Source organism: Canis lupus, chromosome 1 (genome assembly GCF_003254725.2).
Source record: "Canis lupus dingo isolate Sandy chromosome 1, ASM325472v2, whole genome shotgun sequence".
Classification (NCBI taxonomy): Eukaryota; Metazoa; Chordata; class Mammalia; order Carnivora; family Canidae; genus Canis; species Canis lupus.
This window is the reverse complement of record NC_064243.1, coordinates 38,311,626-38,336,901: the sequence shown is the minus strand read 5'-3', so window position 1 is coordinate 38,336,901 and position 25,276 is coordinate 38,311,626. Positions and strand designations below refer to the sequence as shown.

The following is a 25,276-nucleotide window of genomic DNA, read 5'->3' as shown; positions in this document are numbered from 1 at the left end:
CCTGCCCATGACACTTGCTAGAAACAGGAAAAGTTGAGAACTGACTAGCTTCTCTAACTGAAAGTGATTTCATTATAGGCAGAATGGGGGTTGCGGTAGTTCTCAAGGTTGGCTACACACTGGAATTCTAGGGAACTATCTCAAGGAAAGAGACCACGGTGAAAAAGAGAACCTTTTAATTTACTGAATTTCCTCTCCCCGGTAAAAAAAAAAAAAAAAAAAAAGAGGAAAAAATTGGAAAGCAGTGAAAATTGTTCTCAGTGATCCTATCGATCTATTTAAAGGTATCTACAAACGCATGCAAAAGAGCTAGACTTTTTTTTTTCTCATGTCTGATCTTATGAAAGAAAAAATATTGCCACCATCCTGAAGAAACTGAAAACATAAATGTTACCATTCATAAGAATTGAAAACAGGAACAGAGAGAGAGAAAAAAAAAAAAAGATCTTCCTGGACCTCCACCGTTGTTGCCAATCAGTATTTTTAAAATGAACTGGTATTTCAGAAGACAGTAAACACTGTTAATTTAAATGTTTGGACAATTCCTTTGATGCTATATTATAAACCAGAAACACAAGGTTTTTTCCAGTTTCCCCCCAAGGTTTTTTTTTTTTTTTTTGCAATTATTACTTTTCCTACTTACATTCCTTTGCCATGCAACAAATTATGGCAAAAGAAAAATCAATTGGTAGTAGGAAGTTTCCTGGAAACAGTAAGAAGAACTATGTATAGAAAGTTTATTATGTACCAGGCACTCTGTAAAATGTTTTCAATACATGACTGTTTCACTTAAATCATCACAGCAACCTTCTAACCTATTCTCATATTCATGTCATAACTGAGGAAAGTGAAGCACAAAGACCTCAAATAACTCTATGCCAAAGGTTACAGAGTGAGGGAGCCACAGTCAATTAAACAGATGCCATTCCTTTTGAAGTTCATTCAACTGCTTGTCTGAACAGTAGATCTTTTGAATCCCAGAAGGCTAATAAGGATCAAGGACAAATAATAGCAATCTTAATGATTCTTTAACCTACTGTCTTTTCTCAAATGAGAATACAGCTGAAATGAGTATGTTTAGAACAAGGGCAAATATAAAAGGGAAGTGGGCCAGTTATAACAACCAGTGGTCATCAATTGATATAAAAAACATGTTATCAGTGGTCCTAAACTTCCATGCATCAGAAACTTCTGTGGATCTAAGTAAAACACAGAGTGGTTGGCTCTAGCCACAGTGTCTGATTCAGAAGGTCCCGGGTGGAGTCCAAGAATTTGCATTTCTAGTAAGTTCTTAGTTAATGCTGCTGGCCCAAGGACCACAATCCGAGAACCGATGCACTATCTATATACATAAATTCACTCTCTTACACAGCTATAGTAAATAAAACCACACAGTTTTCCCAGAGAACCAGAGCACAGATAAAATGCTTCTTTTAGGGTTAATGAAACGTGGCATTTTCAAAAAACATTTACAATTTTTCCTTTGTTATATTTTTAAATATTTGGTACATATAAAAATATAAAATATAACTGATAAACTTCAATATTAAGATGTATATATTTTTATAATTGCCAAATATTCTTATGAGATTTAATTTTTGAAGAATACATCTGACTTTCATAATTAACACCCCTAACATAAATAGTTTGTTTTAAAACTTTTTTCACCACTTATCCCACAATTTACAGTAGTGAATAAACACCACTGTTACTGAAGACTAATCTAACAGAATGTATAACATTTGACAAGAAAGATTATTCAAACCTTCCAAGATACATTATAAAACTATTAAAGACAGAGAATACAAAGATATACTTTATCCTTAATTTACCACTTTTAGTTATTTCATTAAATAAAGAATGCATAAAATTTAAGACTGGGCTAGACCATTCTAAAGTAGACTTTATAACATAGTGACAAAATTGCCTTCAGTGCTATTTGAGTAATTATATACAATGAATATTGGCAATGAAGTAAAATCTTACCCAGATCTAGTCGTTTTGAACTCCACCTTGAGGATAGGTTTGCATGGTTCTGGCTTCTTCCCATCCTTTAATTGTTTTCCTAAAATATATTTTCCTGCATTAAATTCTAAAATTCTAAGTTACTCTAAATTCTCACATTGATAGTTTATATAAAAAATGAAAGTAAAATATAATAAAATCCACCATGAAACATTTTTAAATGATTTTGAAAGAAGTATTTAATAACAAAATATTGAAAATAAGTAAATCTGTTTGAAATTCAGTGCTGAAAAGTAAATGAGTAATAGTAATGATCTTTATGTGACAAAATTCTTGTAAAAGAAACTGACAGCCTTCCCAATGTTAACTGCAGATGAGCATTCATTTCAGTGTTCTAAATGAAGTTCTAAAATAGCTAGATTTGAGAAAAACAAATCTAAATAATATTTTTCACCCAAGTGTGATAGGTTGCAAAATTAAACCCTATGTTAATAACTTCATTTATATTTATTCTCCTGAAGTAAAACCTACCCATTGTAATGTCCAAAAAGACTGATAAATAAACCAACCTCTATAAAATGTCAGAAACTCATACAGCCAAAGAATTTTATTATTTAAAATAAGTTTGATTTTTGCTATTTCTGCATGTTCATCGTAGAAACTCAGAAAAATATAAAGAAAATAAAACATATCTTTATTTTTAAAAATTAATCATTCTTAACATTAATACATTATTCCTGGAGATCCCAAATGCATGCCCTATCCCAATACTTCCTTCTCAGCTTCTCTCCCACCATAATAAACCTCACTCATTCTAATAAACTTTTATTTAAATGTTATTGTTTGTTGCCTGCCTCACCAATAAGAATGTAAACTCCATACTGCAAAGTTTTTAAGTGTATATATGCTTTCTGTTTGTCATCCCTGGTGACAAACATTGTTTGACATATCAGTGGATACTAAGTAACTGGGATCCCTGGGTGGCGCAGCGGTTTGGCGCCTGCCTTTGGCCCGGGGCGCGATCCTGGAGACCCGGGATCGAATCCCATGTCGGGCTCCCGGTGCATGGAGCCTGCTTCTCCCTCTGCCTGTGTCTCTGCCTCTCTGTCTCTCTCTGTGTGACTATCATGAATAAATAAATAAAATCTTTAAAAAAAAAAAAAAGATACTAAGTAACTATTTAATAAGTAAATAAATTAATGATTTATCTTTAGGACTAATTCTTAGGAAAAGGGATATCTGGGTCAAATTGTATTCCAAACAGGTTGTACCAATTCATACTTCCATCAGCTGTGTTAAGACCATAGTTTGACACATTCTTCCTAAATATGCTACTTTTGTTGTTGTTGTTGTTGTTAAGTGGGAAAGGTATTTAATTTTAATGATGCTGTACTGTTTTAATCTCTAATTGACCATTCTTCAACTTTGTGATCATCTATATATCTTCTTTTAAAAATGGCTTATGCCCTTCACCTATCTTGTATATTATCTCATTTACATTTAAAAATAAATTTTATATTCAAAGGTCATTAATACAGTATCTATCACATGTTGCAAACATCTTTCCTAGAGTCACTTATGATTGAATTCTTAGAAATTTTTTAAAACTGCACAGAAGGGACGCCTGGGTGGCTCAGCGGTTGAGCGCCTGCCTTTGGCTCAGGGCATGATCCTGGGGTCCGGAATTGAGTCCCACACTGGGCTCCTTACGGGGAGCCTGCTTCTCTCTCTGACTGCATCTCTGCCTCTCTCTCTCTCTCATGAATAAATAAAATTTTGGGGGAAAAAAACTGCATAGAAATATAAATTTAAATAATCAAGTCTTCATCAATCTTAAATTTCAAGTTAAGAAGATTTAAAATCCTAAATGTCAATTCTTCTAAGATTAACTCACAAATTTAATGTAATTAGAATTCTAACAGCTTTTCTTGGATTTGCAGAAAACAACCTTAGTGCTCACATGGTGGACTCACTAACTATGAATAGCTAAGGAATTTAGGAAAGGAATAGACTTCCAGAATGACAAAGTAAGGACCTCAGTCAACTTGCTCTCTCACAAAAATTGATATACTAGTAAAACAACTAAAGTTAACCACTTGAGAACTCTGAAAATAAACTGAAGTCACAAAACAAGTGGAACATTATCTACCCAAAGGAAATGACTGAAGCTTGGTAAGATGGGGGGACCAGGATATTTTGATGAGGGTTATGCCCATCCTCCTCATTCCCCAGTTAGGTGTCTAGGCAGATGTGAAAATACATTAGTATTAGTCAACAGAAATCTGAGATTTTTTTCTTTTTGCAGTTCCGTTAACACCAGCTTCCCGTGGGGCACCTCGGTGGCTCAGTGGTTGAGTGTCTGCCTTTGGCTCAGGTTGTGATCCTGGGCCTGGGATGGAGTTCCACATCAGGCTTCCCACAGGTAGCCTGTGTCTCCCTCTGCCTATGTCTCCTCCTCTGTGTGTCTCTCATGAATAAATAAATAAAATCTTACAAACAAAAAAACAAACAAACAGCTTCCCTAGGCCACAATCAATATTTTGTCCCAACTTGCAGCTTCTGGAAACCTCTATTCCCAAGGTGTTGTGGCAATTTCATTGGACATGGACATCAGCTCAGAGATAAAAGGCCTTACACTTCCAGGGTATCATAGAAAAAAATAGCAACCTGATGGCAGTATCATAGCTGGGAGGGCTGTGGTTTCAGGTGAATATAAGAGTCTGGGCAAGAATTAAAAAAAAAAAATACCTGAAAAACTGAACATACTCCAGGACTATATGGTTGCACACACGTGCAAGGTTGTGTGCATGCCCAGAAAATACCTAAGAAGAAAGTTCCTCTCTGGTCAACTATGAAACCTTTAGCAATGAAGAAGTTAAAAAAAGAAAAGTAAAATACCGAAAGTAAAAGGGGCAGCTGGCAGGAACACTGTACAAGAGGTACTCCCACATGGCTGAAAGAAATGTGCAAAGGATACAGTCTCTTTGGAAGGCAGTCTCAGAACATTAATTATAAACAAAAATACTTAAAACTCTAATTCTTAGGAAGAGCAATTCTACTACTATGCATTTATTTTATAGAAACTAAAGGACCAATGCCTATCAAATAATGTATAAGATGGCAATGACAGCATAACTAGTAGGGATCAAGAACTGAAGATAAAGTACATGCCTTTACTTTGAAATGGCTGAACACTTTGTGAAAAACTGGGAAACAAACAATTGGCTACTATACTACCATTAAAATGAAGGAATCAGAGGTATACTTGATGACATGAAGGGAATCCCCTCAAGTAGAGTGGATTAAGAAAACATACAAAAAAGATTAATTCCATTTCATGCAAAACAATGGCAAAACCTCTGTTTATATGTGTGTATTAATATATACATTAATTATAATTAATGTATATATATGTATACATATATATGTATATATTAATACATGTTTATATATATGTTTACACATATATGTTTAAATATATATATATTTGAAGAATACCTGTAAGATTTTTGAGACAGTGCACTTGGTCACTGGGCTGCTAATGTGGGGGAAGGCTGAGGGAGAAGGGACTGGTGAGATATGGTTCTATTTATGAATAATATGTATGTATATGTATGAAAAAGCTATCAGCCCTTTTTTGTCATTCCCCTTCTTGGTTTCATGCTTATTGGTAAATTCTTCTGCATGACAAAATTATTTAAATTTTTTGTGTAATTTCTTAAAATTGCTTTATAGTTTCACTTTTTACATTTAATTATTTTCTGAAGTATATTCTGGCACCGGGAAGGTATTTTTCCTCTAATAATTTCAGAGCTATTTTTATAGTTCTACTGAACTACAATTGCTAGACAATAAAGTGCACATATTTAAAATGTGAGAGTTTGAAGAGTTGTGACAGAGGTATGCACCTGCCACCAATACTTATTGAACGCATGACTGCTTTCCCCGTTGATACAAAATGTCATCCTTATTACATTAAATTTTTATAAACTCACACCTGTCAACTGATATTAGAGTATCTAATACTGCTTCAAGATCCCAGGGGAGGGCAGCCCGGGGGGGCTCGGTGGTTTAGCACCGCCTTCAGCCCAGGGTATGATCCTGGAGACCCGGGATCGAGTCCCACGTTCAGCTCCTTGCATGGAGCCTTCTTCTCTCTCTGCCTGTGTCTCTGCCTCTCTATCTGTATCTTTCATGAATAAATAAATAATAAAAAAAAGAAAGATCCCAGGGGATCATCTCTTCCCCTCTGTATGAAATGACAGTACAATGAAACTCGAACCTCTAGAATCCTAATTTACAAAAATCAAAGTGTATAATGATAGAATGAGACCAGCAGATCAAGGGACTGGAAAGGACTGCTGGCAGAGAACACTGGTTTGTTGACAGGGGAGAAGAAATTGAGGAAAAAAACAAAGTAGGAAAAAAATCTGAAACGTAGTCCCTCATAACCCTACAAAGAACACAGAATTTCAACCACTATTTCAATCTATTCAGAAATATGTGAGCTTTCAGAAGAATTTAGATATTTGCTCTGAAAGCCGGCATCAGGCCTTTATTCTCCATCTATTATCCAATGCTCTAATGGAAGGGTCAGACTGATAGAACTTGAGATTACAGACATACATTTTATATATTTATTTTCAAAAGTTATTTTTTGTGTATTTGCCTCATGATATAAACAACTATTCAGTTATAACCCAATTTCACTTCTTCCAATATTCACCACCAATCTTTCAGTGGCTAGAACAATTTTTAAAGAAGGGCATTGGGTGGTATATCTACTAAATCTTTACAAGTTTGAGCTTGTGTATCGTGCATAAAACCTAAGTACAAAACTCTTAGCTTTTATCTTGCTTAGTCCTCTATGTTCCCTCTCCTATGTCTAGCATTTAAACTTATAATAAAGTTTAAAGCCAGTCTGATTTTTATTTCTTTGTAAGTAAACTTTCTTCCTGCCCCCTACAAGGATGCCAAGAGAGTTTTATTAACTCTGTAAATCAGAAACGCTGCAGTTTTTATAGTGATCTTTTTCATGAATCTTGCTTAGAAATTAATGAGTCCTTGTGATAAGCATAATCTGATTTATTTCAATTCAGATTTTTAAAATTATGTCACTGATTATTGCTTACATTCCAGAAAGGCAAATTTATTTATCTGTAATCCTATACTAACCATTTTCTAAGTCAAATCAAGTAATAAGGCACTAGCTAAGATTTTATAAAGCATATGTAAATTAAAGGATGTTCAGAGGATCACCTGATTTCACCACTAGATGTCATTTTACTTCTTACTTGCTATGTTACCTGGGCAGCAAAATCCTGTCCTTATTCAATTTGTGCTTGTTCAAATACCTGTGAACTACATTGGTAAGTTGTTGAAAAGAGATGGTTACTTATAAAACAACTTAATAAATCATACAAACCTGCAAGTCACACCTGATTTTTTATCTTTACTATGCCCTGCTTCCCATTCCTATAAACCATCCAGCCACAAAATAATTAGCCTCAGTCCTGTTATGATTGTTTACATTTATTGTTTACAAAACATATTGTTCACAATAATTTACTGTGAACAATTCATTTATTGTTTACAAAAGTTTCTTAATTAGTCTCCCTCTTCTGCCTCAGCTCACTTGATGCACTACCATCAAAGCAGTATTTCCAAAATAAAAATTGTTTTTCTCATTGTAAAATCATTTAGGTCTTCATCACAAAGTCCACACACTTTAGCATACTATGATATATATTCTTGCCCCCATATACAGTTCTGCCTTCGTTTCCTGCATCTTGCCCAAAGGTATTTTAAATTCTAGCCATACTAAACTATTAGCAGTTTTCCAAGAATACTCTACTTTTGATTATGTCATTGTACCTTCTGACTAAAATAACCTCGCTCTGCTCTTTCCCAGCTTATCACACCCCACTCATCCTTTAAGACCAAGCTCATATAACCTGATTTTGTGAAATCTTCCTACGTCGTTCACCCCAAAACATACCCACCAATTCTGTTTCCATATAACTTATGCCTTTATCAGCACTTATAGTATGTATTTTAGTAATCTGTTAATAGATCATTTTCATCCACTGGACCTTTAAGTTCTTCAAGGGGAATATACTTCCAGTATTTAATCTTGTGTACATAGGGGTTGTTCAATAAGTGTCTACTGAATGAGTGAAGATGCACTAAAAATGACTGAGGATCACTGACGAAAACAAGTATTTCCTTTGTTTTTAACTTTGATATTTAGAATGTAGAACACTTTTCTAACTGATAAGGCTGTTACACAGCAATTATGTTTTCAGTCGAGAGCTGCCTATCCAGTATGGTAGCCAGCACTCACACATGGCTATAGAGCACTATAAATGTAGCTGGTCCAAGATGCAGCATAAGTATAAAGTACACAGACTTCAAAGAGTACAAAAAAAGAAAGTGAAATATCTCAAGTCTGTAAGTTGATTAGATGTTTAAATGATATTTTGCATATTTTGAGTTAAATATTTATTACTAAAACTAACTTTACCTTTTTAAACTGCTATTCATATAATTAAATTTACAATTACACATGTAGTTTGCCTTATTTTTCTACTGAATAATGATGTTGAAAATAAAATGATTCAAACTGGAGAATGACATTGTTAAAATACTAATCTGAAATGAGGAGGGTGTTCTTTATGTAATAATTGTGACGACAGAGTTGATTTATAGCTGGACTAGAGATACCTGGATACCTGGTTTTAAACTCTTGGCCAAAGGCAATGGGATTTATGATATGTTCAAGGTCTCAAACTCCCAAATCTCCCCCTGGTGATTCCCTGTGTAACAGTTTTATTGATGCTGGGTAGCTGGCCTAATTGGTGTGACAAGACTGGCTTGATTACTGAAAGGGGAAACTGAGATCCTCAGAAGCTAGATCTTGGTAGCTGAAGCTGGAGATTCAGCACAATCCTTGTATACATATAAGTGTCTGTGGGAGCTTGCATATAGGATATGTCTCTCAAAATGCTTACCTACATTATGTTTCTCCTGCTGGAGGACATCCTTTGCCTTTAAATAAAAGCTTTATTTGAGTCTGTTCTGTAGAGTCTGGTAAACCCTTTCAAATTCAAAAACTGAGGAAAACTTTGTAACAAACTATATAAAAAACTGCAGTATGGTTTTATTATGTATTGGATTTTTTATGCTTCAGGTGAATCTTAAAAATGGATTAATAGTATTTTTATGTCACATTTTTAAATTATTATGTTGACTTTTACTTCTGTAAAATTTCTTTTTCAGTGAGACACTTAATGGAATTAAAGCTCTTCAATCTTGTTTATTCCTTAATAAGCAGATTAATCATATGATGAATAAGCTCCAACTAAGTTTTAAACTGTCCTTTCCTTTAATGGGCACCTATTGATTTTGATGATCTGTCACCTCCATTTCCTTTGAGAATCATCTGATGTTGGTGAAGACGACAATTAGAAAAATCTCACACTGACACACACATACCCAGGGTTACAGGGAAGATCCTGTGGTGCCCTGAGCCAGTATATCACTGAACCATGATGACTGCTTCAGGGTAAATATATGAGCCATGCCAGGACTATCAAGTTCTTCCCTCCTAAATTATGAAAATTTGTCAGAGAAGAGAAACAGGTCAAGAGAGAGAAGCAGAATTCACCCATAGGCTTACCACACAGAAATACAACATTTATAGCCCACCAAGATGAAACGACTTTGCAGTCAATAGATGGAACAAATCCTACTTAATTTCCAATATGTGCAAACATTCACAAAACTTTAGATCTTAAAAATCACCTTGTTCAATTCTACCATTTTATTGATGGTGAAACTAGAATCCCAGAGAATAGTAATTGTCTCCACAAAGTATTTCTACACATAGCAAAGCTATTTACATTCCAGGTTGTTACAGTGCCAGGGAAATGTTCTCTGATATTCATAAAAACTAGATTAAAGAGAGCTATCAGTGTTGTAGTTAGTAAAAAAAAAAAAAATCACCTGTAAAGTATTTCAGACACACAAATGAAACCTTTCTGAAAAAATACAGCTATCAACCATCTTTATATGCATTATAAAATCCAATATTATATCAAACAATTATCTTAAATGAATTCAAATTATTTTCTTATGCTGGCTACTTTATCATCACTATCTAGATAAATGCTCTGCCCCTCAGAATGAGAGTTTGCTATCAAACAACTTTAGCAATGCAAGATGTCATCCAAGGGTAAACTCAACATAGCTAAAAAATCTGGAGAACTCTCTTATGATTCAATTATAGTTCAAGGCCATCATTCCTCAAAAGTGTATTTCATAGAGCACTGGGGAACCACAAGATGTTCTCCAAATAAAAGACACTAAAGCAGTAAGTTTGTGAAAAGCGACACAAAATAAATTCATAGTACACATTAAAAGTTAAGAAGTCTTACAATGAAGAAAATGTTCACCTTTAATTCAGCATTTCCAAATCTTTTGCCTTAACATGGTCTTTCACTGAAAAACTCATTAAAATAAGAAAAATTGGTATGTGAAATATTATTTGGGGAACACTAACAATCTTTCAGTCCTATCCTACCAAATAAATAATACACCCAGATTCATGTTTATTATGATCACATATGTATAGCACATCACAATTTTGGGGTACTTTCACTTATATTTTGCTTATTTGATCCAAGATGTAGAACAATGCCTGTTACATGTTAGATCCAATATTTGTTGAATAAAAATAATTCCCACAACAACTGCACGAGAAGACTAAGTTTAATTATCTCTATTTATAGATGTGAATGCTGAGGTTCAGAAATGTTAAGTGACTTCCCCAAAGGTCACAGACTCGGATTATGGAATCAGGGCTTTACCACAAGTCTTTTGGCTTTAAAACCGTATGTTAGGCTGATATAACATGTTTTCTGAACAGATTATTCAAGGACATCTTAAACTATTCTTAACACTAAACATCCTGTAATAAAGTACCGAGGAGTCTTAAAGTACAATCAGTTCCTGGCTATCAAGGTAACGTTTACAAATTTTTTTTTTTTCAGAAGATACTCAAACAACCATTAAATGGGTTTAAATAACAAAAAATCCAAAATGGAAACAATTTTTAGTATATCTAAAGTAATTTACCATAACTGCTAGAAAATAAAAGTGAGAGAGAACAGAAGATAGTAATGAAAAAATAACCCCAAATTTCAATCCATTAAAGCAGACATTTAGTATACCAAAATTATATACCACAAGTATGGAAAATACATCATCTTGTCATGGCATGAAAAACACATTTTTGTACTTCAATGTGTAAAAATGCACTTAGTTTTGTCACTGAAATCAGCTATCAACATACATTTAATTCTGGTAGGTTACATACCACTAAAAATAAGCAGTAAACATTACTAGTCTCAAAAATAATTCATATTTTATAACTAAAGAGTACATCTGATAATCTATAATTTTAGACCACCAAAATATGCAATAAATGCCATCCTACTTAACACCTGCCACAGAAAAAACTTACTTACTTTTTGTTTCGATTCCAATTTTGAAAAAAAGCATATTAAATCAAATATTCTTTGTCTTCTTTGTTTAAAAATCATTTTAGCTAGTGACCGTCTTTGCTAATACACTATAAACTCCGCAGAAACATATTTACTCCACTTCTGAAAGTCTGCTCTCTAAGATCTAACTTTTTGATACAAAAAGGGGTCAAGATTAAATAGAAAAGTTACCATTTATCAATTACCACAGTAAAATTAATCTGGCTAAAAACAACAACAGGTGCTAAAGTCAGAGGATAAAAGTTTGAGGAGGAACAGTGTGTTGACAATCTCAGAGTACTTCCTTCAAATAAAAATACTTATCTGATTACAAATACAAATCAAAAAGTAATTAATTTCAAACAAAAAAGAACATCGTAATAGATCTAACAGAACTTTAATGAAGGGATCAAAGTATAAGATATCATCAATTTGGACAAATCATAGAGAAGTTCCACTTGAGAGGCAGCAAAAAGAATGTATTAATCATTCTAAGATATTACAAACCTGAATCTAAGCATAAAAAAAATCAGACAAAAGCCAACATAGACATATTCTATAAAATAATTGACCTAGATATTCAAAATTTGACAGTTATGAAAATCAAGAAAAAGCTCTACAACTGTTTAAGTTCGAAAGAGACTTACAAAACATGACAACTAAATGTAATCTGTATATACACCTTTTTGATAAAAGGCAAAACTGGGTGATATAGGAAAATGTTCCTGTTTGTAAGAAATAGATACCGGAATATTTTGGGGTGACTGGGCAGTATGTCAACAGCTTATTCTCAAATGATTCAAAAGAAAAAAAAGGATACTCATTAAAAAAAAGATAAAATTTAGATAAAACTCTAAAACCAATGTTATTTATTCTTACTGCCTTTGATACTAGGTTCATTTTCTTCTGGATTTGAAGTGAAAGTTTGTTTTTTGCTTTTTTTTTTTTAAGATTTTATTTATTTATTCATGAGAGACAGAGAGATACGCAGAGACATAGACAGAGGGAGAAGCAGGCTCCATGCAGAGAGCCTGATGTGGGACTCGATCCTGGGACTCCAGGATCACGCTGGGCTGAAGTCAGACACTCAACTGCTAAGCCACCCAGGCACCCTGGAAAGTTTTTAAAACTAATCATCTACTTTTTTGGTTTTCAGGATTCCTAAATTCTAGAGGTCTTAGGAAATCCTAAAATTTATGGGAATTCTCAGGAATATCAACAAAATTAGGGAACAAGGCACTAACAGAATAAAGAATGAAAATATATTAAGAAAAACTGGAACCTTAATCGTAAGGGCTATCCTCTGGATGCATGCATAGACCCATAGCAAATTTAAAATAAGGGCTTTTCTAGATCACTGCTCCCATAAAGCAGTGGTAAAGTATACCACAATGTGTAGCTTTATGAATTACTATTTTTCCTAGAAAACAAATAACTCTAAAAACCCACTATGCCACAGATACTAAAGTTAAAAACCCACTATGCCACAGATACTAAAGTTTAAAACCCACTATGCCACAGATACTAAAGTTAAAGATTTATCTTTCCTTAGTTTCTATGTTGTAATAATTCAGAATGGATCAATATTTTCTTTAAAGTAGGCACTGATAATTTTAAAGCAAACAATGAAATATTAGCAATACCACAAGGATATTCTTCAATAGACTAAAATGTAAAGAACAGTTCCATTAATCTCCCTAAATTCACTGGTTAAGAATCTCTTAGAGTGAGAATGCAGATTAATAAGAAATGCAAATTCCTAAGATTCATCCAAAACTCAAGGAAGGTCTTCATAATCAGTTCATAAACACTTTAATAAAATCTTATGGGTTTTATAGATAGATTTTGTGCAGAAAACACAGCAAACTTGAAACTGCTATCCCTAGAAAGGTTGGCTTGCAATGTTAGCTCTTGGTTGGCATCTGGTAACTGGCTTTTGAGATAGTTTCCACCATTTCCAGACTGATAAGGGTGGCACACTATGCCTAAGCTGTTTGTATGAACAAAACAATTTATGAACAATCCCTGCTTTCCTTCTGGGAATCTGAAATTTTGGTATGTGCTAAAGAAGACAGTACCCATGGACTGATTCCAATTAAAAACTCTGGGCTCCTGGGTTCAAATGAGCTTCCAAGGTAGACAACATCTCACACATCTGGTAATAACTCATTGCTAGAGGAAGTAAGCATGTCCTGTGTCACTCTACTGGGAGAGGACTATTGGTAGCTTGAGGCTGGGTTAGTTTACACTTTTATTGCATGTATGTTTTCCCTTTGCTTATTTTTGCTCTTTACCATTTTGGTGAGTTCTGTGAGTCTTACTGGAAAATCATTAAACTTAGAGTGATCCTTAGAGACCTTTGAGATAATACTTTAATGCATAAAATTACCTTCTGTAGAGTTGTTTTTTTTTTCCTTCTGTAGAGTTTAAAGTGTTTCCGCACACTGTTATATGTGTGTGTGCATGTGCGCGCGCGTGCGTGTGTATTAGCAACTTGCAATTGATAACTTTAGGATGAAAAAGGCTTACAGCAAGTTCTGTATTATTCACAAAATTATTTACTTTCTGGACTACTAGACAAACAATATTCAGAATATAATATTCCATTTTCTCAAGGTTCAAATTTGAAATTTCAATTGTAAATATAGTTGAGATTTTATTACCTGGTTGTTACATTTTATTTCTATACATGTAAATATTTATAATTTCCTCAAAATGAAAGAAAATTCATTCTTATCCTCAAAAATAAATCCAAATGCAAACTCAAGAGTTTATTGTGCATGACAACTTATGTAGTGTTCAAAAGGAATATGTTCTTACCATGCGGAGTGATTGTCTGCATAGGCTTAGCTGGGGACCTCACATTCCATATAGTCAAGGTGCCATCTGAATGACTGCAAATAAATTGTTTTCCCTCATGATGCCAAGCAACCGAGTGAATAGCCTATAAAAGAGTGAAGAATTCCATCTTTAGACACAAAATCTAAATACCAAGTTATACACAATCAGTATTATTTCTGCTCTTTTTTTTTTTTTAATTTTTTTTTAAAAATTTTTTTTTAATTTTATTTATTTATGATAGTCACATAGAGAGAGAGAGAGAGAGGCAGAGACATAGGCAGAGGGAGAAGCAGGCTCCATGCACCGGGAGCCTGACGTGGGATTCGATCCGGGGTCTCCAGGATCGCACCCTGGGCCAAAGGCAGGCGCCAAACCGCTGCGCCACCCAGGGATCCCTATTTCTGCTCTTTAAATTATTTCTTTTCAACTCAAGTTGATACACTTCTAGTTCCTAATGGTCAACTGACTTTAAAAGTTGCCCTACTGGAAGGCAGAACAGCTAAGTACAGTATAAAACCATGTAACTGAATTCCACTTTCGTACAAGTCAACATTTCCTATCATCTTGTTCAATGTCCATTTATTTGGGTTCCTCATACGCTTATATTATTTAAAACAATATGGATATTTTAAAATATAAATGAAGGTGGATAAAGCCAAGTAGCTGAGTCTCTAAATGCCAATATTTAATACAATGTTTCAAGTTCAAAGTATCTCTAACAAATTTCTAAGTAAAATCCTTTTTTAAGGTTTATTCATTTAATTTAGAAAGAGAGAGAAACACAGAAAGAGAGAGAAAGAGACTGCCCACATGCACAAGGGAAGGGCAGTGGGAGAGAGAATCTCCAGCAGACTTTGTGTTAAGCATGGAACCCAACTCAGAGCTCGACCTAATGACCCTGAGATCATGACCTGAGCAGAAATCAAAAGTCGGATGCTTAACTGAGCCATTCAGGCAGCGCCTAAATAAAATCTTGTAACAGTAATAAGTTTATTCCAAGATACACATACGATATTCCACAAACTCAAACTTAAAATAATCCCTTTATTAGCCTTAACAGATGAAATTATTTCTGTATACTAGGAGTAGAGCTAAAGAGCTTTACAAAGCTTTTAAATATTTTTTTAAGTGATAAAGGAAATACAAGAGAGAGCTTCAGTATGTCTTAAGTGTCATTTATAAATAAAAACATTCTAATCTTATGCATATAAATATATCATATATAAATGTATATTTATAGAGAATATTTCTACTTTGCTAAAGAAAATCATATATTTTTGTTTAAAAAGTACCATTTACTTTTAAGATAGTATTAAGTTGTTAATTATTCTAAAAATAAATGCTAACTAATTATAAGGAGCAATGGGTTCATAATTATTTTGGATAACAGAGAGAAACAAATACCAGAAAATACTCCACAAAAGAATAACCAAATATAAACTTTTGCATGCAGTATACATGATTTATTTCTGCAATTTTCTTTCTTTTTTAAAACTGTGACATCTCATTATTAGGCTCTGGCAAAAGTAGTATATAAGATGCTCTGTGCTATTTTTATCAAGAGCATCTTAAAGAGTAATTTTCTGGAAAGATAACAGGCTAGCTAGCTATTTACCTATCAAATTTTACAATCACACTAACTCAAACTACTGGGGAAATTAAATAAATTCCCTATTTACTCATTCTGCAAACTGATCAGTATCATTAGAATCACTTCATAGTAAAGGCTGCATATAAATCTTAGTCCAGCTACTCCTACATTATACATAAACTGATAAACATTCTTTTAGCAGACTTATACCAAAAATTATTTCTCTTTCCCTAGAAAATAAGATCTTAATATTATATCCAAAAGCAATATTGATTGCTAGTATAATTACTATTCCTAAAACTTTAGAAAAATGTTACTGAATGATAAAAGAAAAAAATTTTATAATACACACTTCGATTTTAATTTATAATGCTTGCATATACATGGAAAGGAAATATCGAAAACACTCTAGTTTGATTATTCTCATGTTATCAAATAACAAAGTAAATGCATAGAGCACTGGATTATTTCTTGTATATTTGAATAATACATTAAATTGTACAGCCTTGGCCCTAGTATTTTAACTTATGAACATTTTAATATTTCCATTGTAGGAAGGAGACAACAGTAATACTGTATAATTAAGATAAGTATAGAATAATACATTTTTGTAAAATAGTTGACAAAATTATTATATATTGGATATTCAGTGATTTATAACTTAAAAGTATTAACAGGCATAAACTGAAAACACTGCCATTTCCATTAAAAAAAAGAATCCAAATGGAACTCTCTTAGAAATTTTGAAAATGTGAACAAATTATCCATTTTTCTAAGTACTGTTTCATCCTTGGGGAGAGAGGAAAGAGGAGGAGAGGGAAGAAGAGGGGAGAAGAGGGGAAGGGAGGGGAGGGAGGGGAGAGGAAGAGAGAAAATTAACAGAAAATAAGCTGTTGTAAAAATTAAAAGCACCTCTCTAAACATTGAAAAGAAAGACCTTAAAGGAATAAATGCTTCAGTGAGTATCTATAGGATAAAACATAATTTTTTAAAAGCTGTTAAGGAGTCCAATGCTGTGAGTTAAACATATTATTTCAATATTCTTTTTTAAAAGACTGACAGTTTTGAGATAAATGTACTCACAAGAGCTAGCAATGTACGAACTTTTTTATTACCTATATTTCTATCTGTGGTTTCTCAGTTTACTAGAAAAAAACAACATGAAACCAGAATAAAAAAGTCACTGATCAACTCTAGATATGACAAAGAGTAACCATTAAAATAGCTTTGATAAGTACTAAATTACTGTCTTAAAACATCAATAATGCTATATTTTATTTCTGCCAACATATTACTTATAAAAAAGAGTACTAATATCTTAATACTATTTATAGCCTAAAAGGAATGAAATGTTCATTGCAGAAATGTAAGTTTATATAGATTGAAATACCCTATGCAGAAAATTTCTGTAGAAAATTAGGGATACTATTCAAGTACACTGAAAATCTATTATTTAGACATAAAACCAGGGGAGTTTGTCAATTCAAAAAGTACTAACTATGGCTACACAAAGCAACTAAAGGTTAAGGGTAAAGATGAATTTCTGTTTCCATTACTCCCACCCATGTAAATCATCCTCAAGAAACCAAATCAACAATTAAAAATGCACCAAGAACTTTTATTATATTGGAAATGTTCAGAATTGATATTATAACACTATTTGCCCCAGTTTAATAAAAATGAATTTGACTGGAGTAATACATCCTTGGTAGAAAGTAAATGTTGGGGGAAGGGCTGTTGTAGGGGTGGGATTTTGTGAAGCTCTTAAAGTTTTAACCCTAACTAGTGAGAATTAATAATTTCTTCAATTTCTAAAATTACACACTTGGCAATCTGCATTAAGAATCAAATATAAAGCATTTTTATATGAACCAAGAGCATAAAAGAGCATGAATGAACTCACAGAAATATAGCCAGAAATTTTCACTTAGTTTGCTTAAGAACAGGTGAAGTTAGAAGTTAGATCTTATATCCACAGCACTATTAAACATAAGATTTAGTCATTTTATGTTATTATTTATTAAGAATAAATTTTATGACTTTGCCTCTCTATTGCATATCTGTTCACTAGTCTGTAGCTTTTTTATAATTTCTTTGTCAGGCTTTGATATGAAGATAATGCTGCCCTTGCAAGATGAACTGGGAAGTGTGCCCTCCTCCATTTCTGGAATGAGTTTGGGTACTGTGAGTACTATTTAATAAAAAGCCCTCTGAGCCTGGAGTTTCTTCATGGGAAACATTTTCATTAAAAATTTAATTTCTTTAATAAATATAAAGCTACTCAGGTTAACTATTTCTCCTCGAATGAGATTTGGTACTTTTAAGGAATTTGGTGTCTTGTAAGGCATTTGCCCACTTTATTTAAATTGTTGAATTACTAGTATGAAATTGCACGTATTTCTTTACCAGTCTTTTTGCATTTCTCTAAAAATTGAAGTAATATCTCCTTTTTCGGGCTTGTTATGGTAATTTATGCCTTTTCTCCTTTTTGCTATCCCTGTGACTGTGTGTTTACCAATTTTCACTATTGTTTTTATGATATCTATTTCATTAATTTGTTATTTCCATTCTACCGCTTACTCTGGTTTTAATTTGCTCTTCTTGTTCATGGTGGAAGCTGAGGCCATTGATTTGAGACTTCTCATTTTCTAACACAAACACTTAATGCCACACTGAATACTTCAGTAGCATTTCATAGACCTCCATATCATATTACCACTTTTTTTAAGTTTAAAATACGTTTTCATTTTCTGTTTCTTCTTTGACTCATGGGTCATTTAAAATTATATTGTTTCACTTTCAATTTGTAGATTTTTCATCTATCAATTATCTATGTAATTTATCATCTTATCAATTTAAAATTCTATATTAAAGGAACATATTTTTAATAATTTCAATTTTTCTAAAATTATAATGACTTATTTTATGGCACAAACTAAGGTCCATTTTGGTGAATGTTCCACATGTCCTTGAATGGCACCCTGATGTTGAAGAGAGTGCTCAGATATCAATACAGCCATTTTAGCACTCTTCTAATTTGGTGCTTTTACTTTTTGCTAACACTTCTGGGTTTTTATATTTAAAGTGGGTTTCTAATAGCGTAGAGTCTGATCTTGTTTTGTGATCTAATTTGAAGATCTCTGCCATTTATTTGGGGTATTTAAATGACTGCATTTAATATGATCACTGACATAGCTGATCTAAATCTGTTGCCCTGCTATTTTTTTTTCTATCTCCCCCATCTGTTCTTTGTTCCCCTTTTCCTCTTCTGCCTACCTTGGATTGAATTTTTTAAGATTTTAATTATTTATTCATGAGAGACACACAGAGAGAGAGAGAGGCCGAGACACAGGCAGAGGGAGAAGCAGGCTCCGTGCAGGAAGCCCGACGTGGGACTTGTTTCCGCATCTCAAAGATCACGCCCTGGGCCGAAAGTGGCACTAAACCGCTGAGCCACCAGGGCTGCCCATGGATTGAGTATTTTTAAAATTTCATTTTATATTCCTCTTTGGCTTACCTATTTGGGTAACTGTATTTCCTTTAGGATTTATCGCATAAATCTTTATCATAGTCCACCTTCAAGTAATATTCTAACACTTCAGGTACAGTATAATAACCTTACAAAAAGATTCTGTCTCCTGACCTTTGTGCTACTATTGTCTGATTTTAATCCTACATGTCAGAAATCTTACAATGCATTTTTATCACTTCTAATTCCTGTGATTATCTTTTAAAGAGAATTTAAAAAATTAAAAAGCTTTTATACCTATCTACAACATATCTACCATTTCTGGTGTCCTTTATTCCTTTGAGTAGATCATATTTCCAATTATATCACTTGCCTACTGCATGAAAACCTTTTTAATGTGGCTTGCTGCGAAGGTCTGCAAGTGAGGAATTCTTTGAGTTTTTAATGTGTGTAAAAGCATTTTTGTTTTGTTTTCAAAGATAATTTTTTGAACATAAAATGCTAAGTTGACAATTTTTTTCCTTCAGTACCATAAAGGTATTGTTCTAGTGTGTTCTGGCTTGCACTGTTTGTAAAGAAATCATTTGCTGTTATTTTTATATTTGTTACTCAGTATTTAATGTGTTCCCTTCACCCCCCCCCCCCGCTTGCCTTTTAAGATTTTCTGTATCACTAGTTCTAATTTTAAGTAACTGAAATATGTACTTTTATATAGCTTTCCTTCATTTTCCTTCAGCTTTGAGTACACAGAACTTCTGTGATCTCTATACACCCTATTAGTTTATAGGGTTTATATTTTTCAACAAATTTGGAAAACTTTAGGTCATTATTTCTTCAAATATACTTTCCATGTTCCCTCTTCTGGGATTATTACACAAACATTAGTCTGCCTGAAGCTGAACCACAGTTCACTCTTTCTGTCCTTTTCTGCCCATCTTTCATATTGAGTAGTTTCACTGCTATGCCTTCAAGTTCATCAATCTTTCCTTCTGCAAGATCAAACCTTTTGATTTGAGGAGAGTATTTTTTATCTCATTTTACTTCATCTCTAGAGATTCCACTTGGGTTTTTCAATTCTTCCTTGTCCTTTCTCAGCATGTTTATGCTTTCATTTACCTTCTGGAGCATATGGAACCTATTTAGTAACATTTATTTTAATATACTTGTTTACTAATTGTATCATGTGTCATTTCTGAGTTTGATTCTATTCACTGGATTTTCTTTTTATTTTGCATCATACTTTCTGGCTGCTTTCTATGCCTCAAATTTTTATCTGGATGCTAATTATTATGAAATTTATGGTGGGTTATTATTATATTCTTTAGAATACTTTTGAACCTTTTAGAATAGTTGTATTATCTGAAAACAGTTTAGACTTCTCAAGGCTTGCTTTTAAGCTTTGTTAATCCAGGTAGGTGAGTCTTTAGTGTAGGGTTAGGGAAGCCCCACTACTAAGGCAATACCTTTCTGAGTACTCTTCCTGATGTCCTGTGCATTACAAGGTGTTCTCCACTCTATTGCAAATGTGAGCTATTCTTGGCCTTGTGTGCTGTGACAACTGTTTTACCTATTCCTTTCTAGTGGATCTTTTCAAAGCCTCACACCCACACATTAATCAGTATTTACTGAAGACTCAGGGTGGGGGGTTCCCTATATATTTTTAACACTCTCTCTAGGTAGTTCCCTGTCCTTTGGTATAGTGCCTTATAGGCTACAAATATCTTGGCTTACCCAGTTTCTCTATTCTGTCTCCTCAACCCAAAGAGACTATTGAGCTTCCACCTAGGTTTCTCCTTTATGTAGAGACCTTGAAAACCTCTAGGCCATAAGCTAAGGCAACTAAATGGCTACCTTGTTTGTCTCCCCTCTATGGAATCTCTGTTCTTTTTTCTTTTCTTTTTTTTTTTTTTAGTTGTTTATTAAGAGAAACTATTCCATAACCCAGTGTTTGTGTTTCATAGCTCAGGAACACAGGACAGTCAGTGACAAGCTTCAACGAAACGCAACCCAAAGAAATTCTTTATATTCCAAATTCACTTTGCACTCTGAAAGATACCAGCCTTCTTTACCTCCTCAAAATCTTTCATAGAATCATAATTTCTGTAGAAATCTGCATATGCCTTCTTTCTTGGTTCAGCCACAGCAAATTCATAGAAAGCTGCAACCCCCAGGGATACAGCAAAGGCTCCAACAATATGAAATTGCAGATCCTCGGCTAGAGGCCTCGCATCTGAGGTTTCGTCAAAGCACTTGAAGTCACGGTAATTATTCTCCTTAATACCTACCTGAAACCCAACGTCCTTCCTAACAGAAATGGACAGCACCCCAGCAGTTGGAATTTTTGCTCTTAATACCTGCTAATTTCTAAAAAATGTTGTTTTATTTATTTTTCCAGTGTATTTGCTTAAGGCAAGAGGATAAATCCACTCCCTGTGACTCCATAATGGCTAAAGCCAAGGTTAATATTTAAATTTATAAGAAGCAAAACAAAAAAAGGGAATTTTTAAAACCTGCTCTGATTTTAATATAGACTTATAGGACAAAACTTCCAATGAAATTAAAAGGACCTTTCATTTAAAATATTGTTTTTTATACTTTTAAGATCTTTTTCTTAAATACTTTTAAGATCTTGATAAGTGAATCACACAGTGCTTAGTAACCAAAAACCTTAAAAACAGAAAGTATGAAAAAAAAGTATGCAGCTATGAAAACAAGGGACATTCTTTTTTAGCCATGCTTACAAAGATCACATGCACATATTTATAAACTATACCAAGTATTATTATAGTTACTCAATATAGTCTGCTGTTTTAAGTAACTGAAAGCATCATTACAAAGACATGACATATTTTATCTTATAAGCAAGCAAAACCACATACACTTCCTAGTTCTAATCATTGAATTAGAAATCATGACCCTACTAATCCCCAGATTACAGTTACCAGATACCATTTCACACTGGAAGAAGCCACAATTCCTAAGAAAAAAAAAATTATTCTAAATTTGAAACAAAAATATACAAGATTAATAGTTATACTTTTAAAATAACAGAAAGGAAGATATCCAAGACTATTATCACCAAAGAACACAGGAATCAAGAAGAGGAGGCTCATGGACCAAAATAGGAGAATTTGAAAATCAATAAGGACAACTTCAATGTACCGAAGCACAAATGTTTAAATTTTCAAGTACATAGTGAAACTAAAAGCAAGAACAAATTGGTCACCACTGGAATTACTACAGAACACTCCTTTAGAGTAAACACTAAAATAAAAGGAAAGAATCATTTATTCTTTCCTTTATTAACTATACTATTTAACCAAAAAGCAGGTGAGAAGTTTTCTTTTTTTTATCAAGTGTCTGAGCGGAATTACAGAATCAGAACATCTTCATTTTGCAACCTATATGCATTGATAAATCTAGGCCTTGACAGCACTGGCTGCTAACCTCACAGACATGAACTCTCCAACTGATATAAGGGTACCAGCATCATTTAAGAAGTCTGGCTTAAAATGAAAAATGAATCCGAATTTGATCAAGCCTCAGTAAACCAGTTTATAGAAAATCTAAGGACAAAAAAAAGATGTGAAACACAAGAGGGATGGAACCAGAAAAATCTAGTCTTTGAGAAACTCTACCTTTAACAAATACATGGCCAAAAAAGAAGGAATGAAGAAAGGGAAAGCAAAGAGTAAGAGGAGAGGCCTACAGTTTAAGAGACTTAGAAGACACCAATCAATCACAATTAATCTTTATTTGGATCCTAAAGCAAGCAAAACTATTACTGTCTACGGTGTACTATCATGTCTATAATAAAAAATAGGATTTATTTATTTAGGATACATTTATTAATTTGCTTGTAAATGACAGAATGCCTCTAGAAGAATGAGAAACTGGGAACACTGGTACCAGCAGTTAAGGGACTGGATAGCCAAATGATAGAGGTGGAAAAGAGATTCTTTTTTAATCTTTTGAGCTATGTGATTATCTATTATATAAAAGTAAAAAAGTCTTTAATTGCAATTACAAAAGTTGCCTCAACTAAAATCACCAATTTCTTAGAGAAGTTGCTCTGAATTAGAAAAATGATAAAAATGTTTGATTAGCAAAAACAATGTTATTACCTCATCATATGTATATCTGTAGTCGGCTTTCTTTGATTTGAGGTCCCATAACACTACTGTTCCAGATTCAAAGCCAATCAAAAGCTGTAAGAAAAGAAAATGCCACATGACCTAGGATTGATATTAATTATGTGAAACATTTATTTGATGACAATAAAGATAACTATTATTCATATGCTTCAAGCATAAAGTTATAATTAAACATCGCATTGCCAATCACAGGAAAGACAAATGAGAATACTGCACTGCATGTTTATATGTCTTTGATGATTAGGGACTTAACATATATAACTAATCATTGAGAAAGAAAGTAGTATCATTTTGAAGTCCTGAGTATACATTTTCATTAATATGACATAATAAATTACTAATAAAAATTAACATTTGTGTATGCTTTAGAGTTTATAAACTTTCCTAATTCAACACATTATCAGGCAATATCATTTACTCATATATCTACTGAAGGTTCTAATCCAGACTAGATTCCTCTCATAAGATTCAGACCCATAATTCCAGTGGCAACAGCTCCCTTTATCTACTCCACAAGAATGTCAATGTAAATGTGTCTAAAAGTGAATTCATTATTTTTTCCCTGCCCTCGTTTTCTGGTGTTCCCTAACTGCAATGTCTCTCTCAGTATTCCCTAGTGCTCATTAAGTCACTCAGACAAAAACCTTGGGGTGGGAGGGTCATCCTTAACTCTACTGTCTCCCTTGTCAGGTAAAATCATCAATTTTAAAACTACACTCTATTATCTTTCTACTTTCCCCCACCCCCAATACCTCTCTTCTAGTTTAAGGCACAAAGTTTTCTCTTCTGGTCCCCTGGTCTCCCTGACTCCAGTCTTGCTCTTTTTAAATCCATTCCCGACTATAGCTAGTGTTTACCAATTCTAAAATGCATGATCATGTAATTCATGCTTTTATTTAAAAAAATTTTAATGCCAAAAAAAATTTTTTTAATGCCTTACTATAACTGTTAGGATAGAGTACAAACTGAGTAACATGACCTAGAAGATTTATCATGGTCTGACCTCTGCTTACCTCTACAGCCTTGTCCCTTGTCACATGCCTCTTACCAGTACACTCCAGCACATCTTTCAGTTCATGCTTTCTCTTATCTTTGCTGTCTTCCTACCTGGGCCATATCTGAAGTCATCCTCTTTACCTGATCAATCCCACTAATCCTTCCAATGTTGTCTTAGCTATCACTTCCTCTGGGTAGCCTTCCTTGACCTACCAAATGTAAATCAATCTCATTTCCATGTACTCCAACAGTACTCTGTATATTTTTTAATATGAAGTGTCAGCACACAATAATGGCTTTTTCTTTAGCTGAACTCTCAATCTCTCTCTCTCTCTCATTTAAACTTGGGAAATTCTTTCAATGTTTATTCTTATTAGAATCTTTTATAATTCAGAGATGTTAATTTATATACTGTTGACTAAGTTTCCTTTTATTTTTTCTCTCATAAAAAGCATTAGTAAGTATACCAAATATGAATATAACTCTACAACATTAATAATTCTGAGGTTGAAATCAGAGCAATCAATATTCAAAATCCCAGCTCCATCAACATCTAGCTTTGTACCTCTGGAACATATAATGACACCAAGTCTCTGTCTCATCATCTGTAAATTACAGCAGATAAATAACTTAAAAATTGTTAAATGATCAAATAAAATAGTGCATAAGAGGTAGAAAGCACAGTGCCCAAAACAAAGCAGAATTCAGTGAGTGGTAG

At 33.4% G+C, this 25,276-nt stretch overlaps 1 protein-coding gene across 4 annotated transcripts in view; it reads right to left on the bottom strand.

Annotated features, from left to right (window-relative positions):
- The window catches only part of STXBP5 (syntaxin binding protein 5), a 167,731-nt gene that overhangs the window by 90,466 nt on the left and 51,989 nt on the right, over positions 1-25,276 (bottom strand). For all 4 annotated transcript variants that reach the window (XM_025422509.3, XM_025422510.3, XM_049113579.1 and 1 more), the window contains exons 7-9: positions 23,533-23,616; positions 14,328-14,451; positions 1,987-2,065 (exon numbers count right to left, since the gene is read on the bottom strand). In XM_025422509.3, coding sequence (XP_025278294.1) covers positions 1,987-2,065; positions 14,328-14,451; positions 23,533-23,616 — 287 coding nt within the window. The remainder of the gene's footprint in view (positions 1-1,986; positions 2,066-14,327; positions 14,452-23,532; positions 23,617-25,276) is intronic.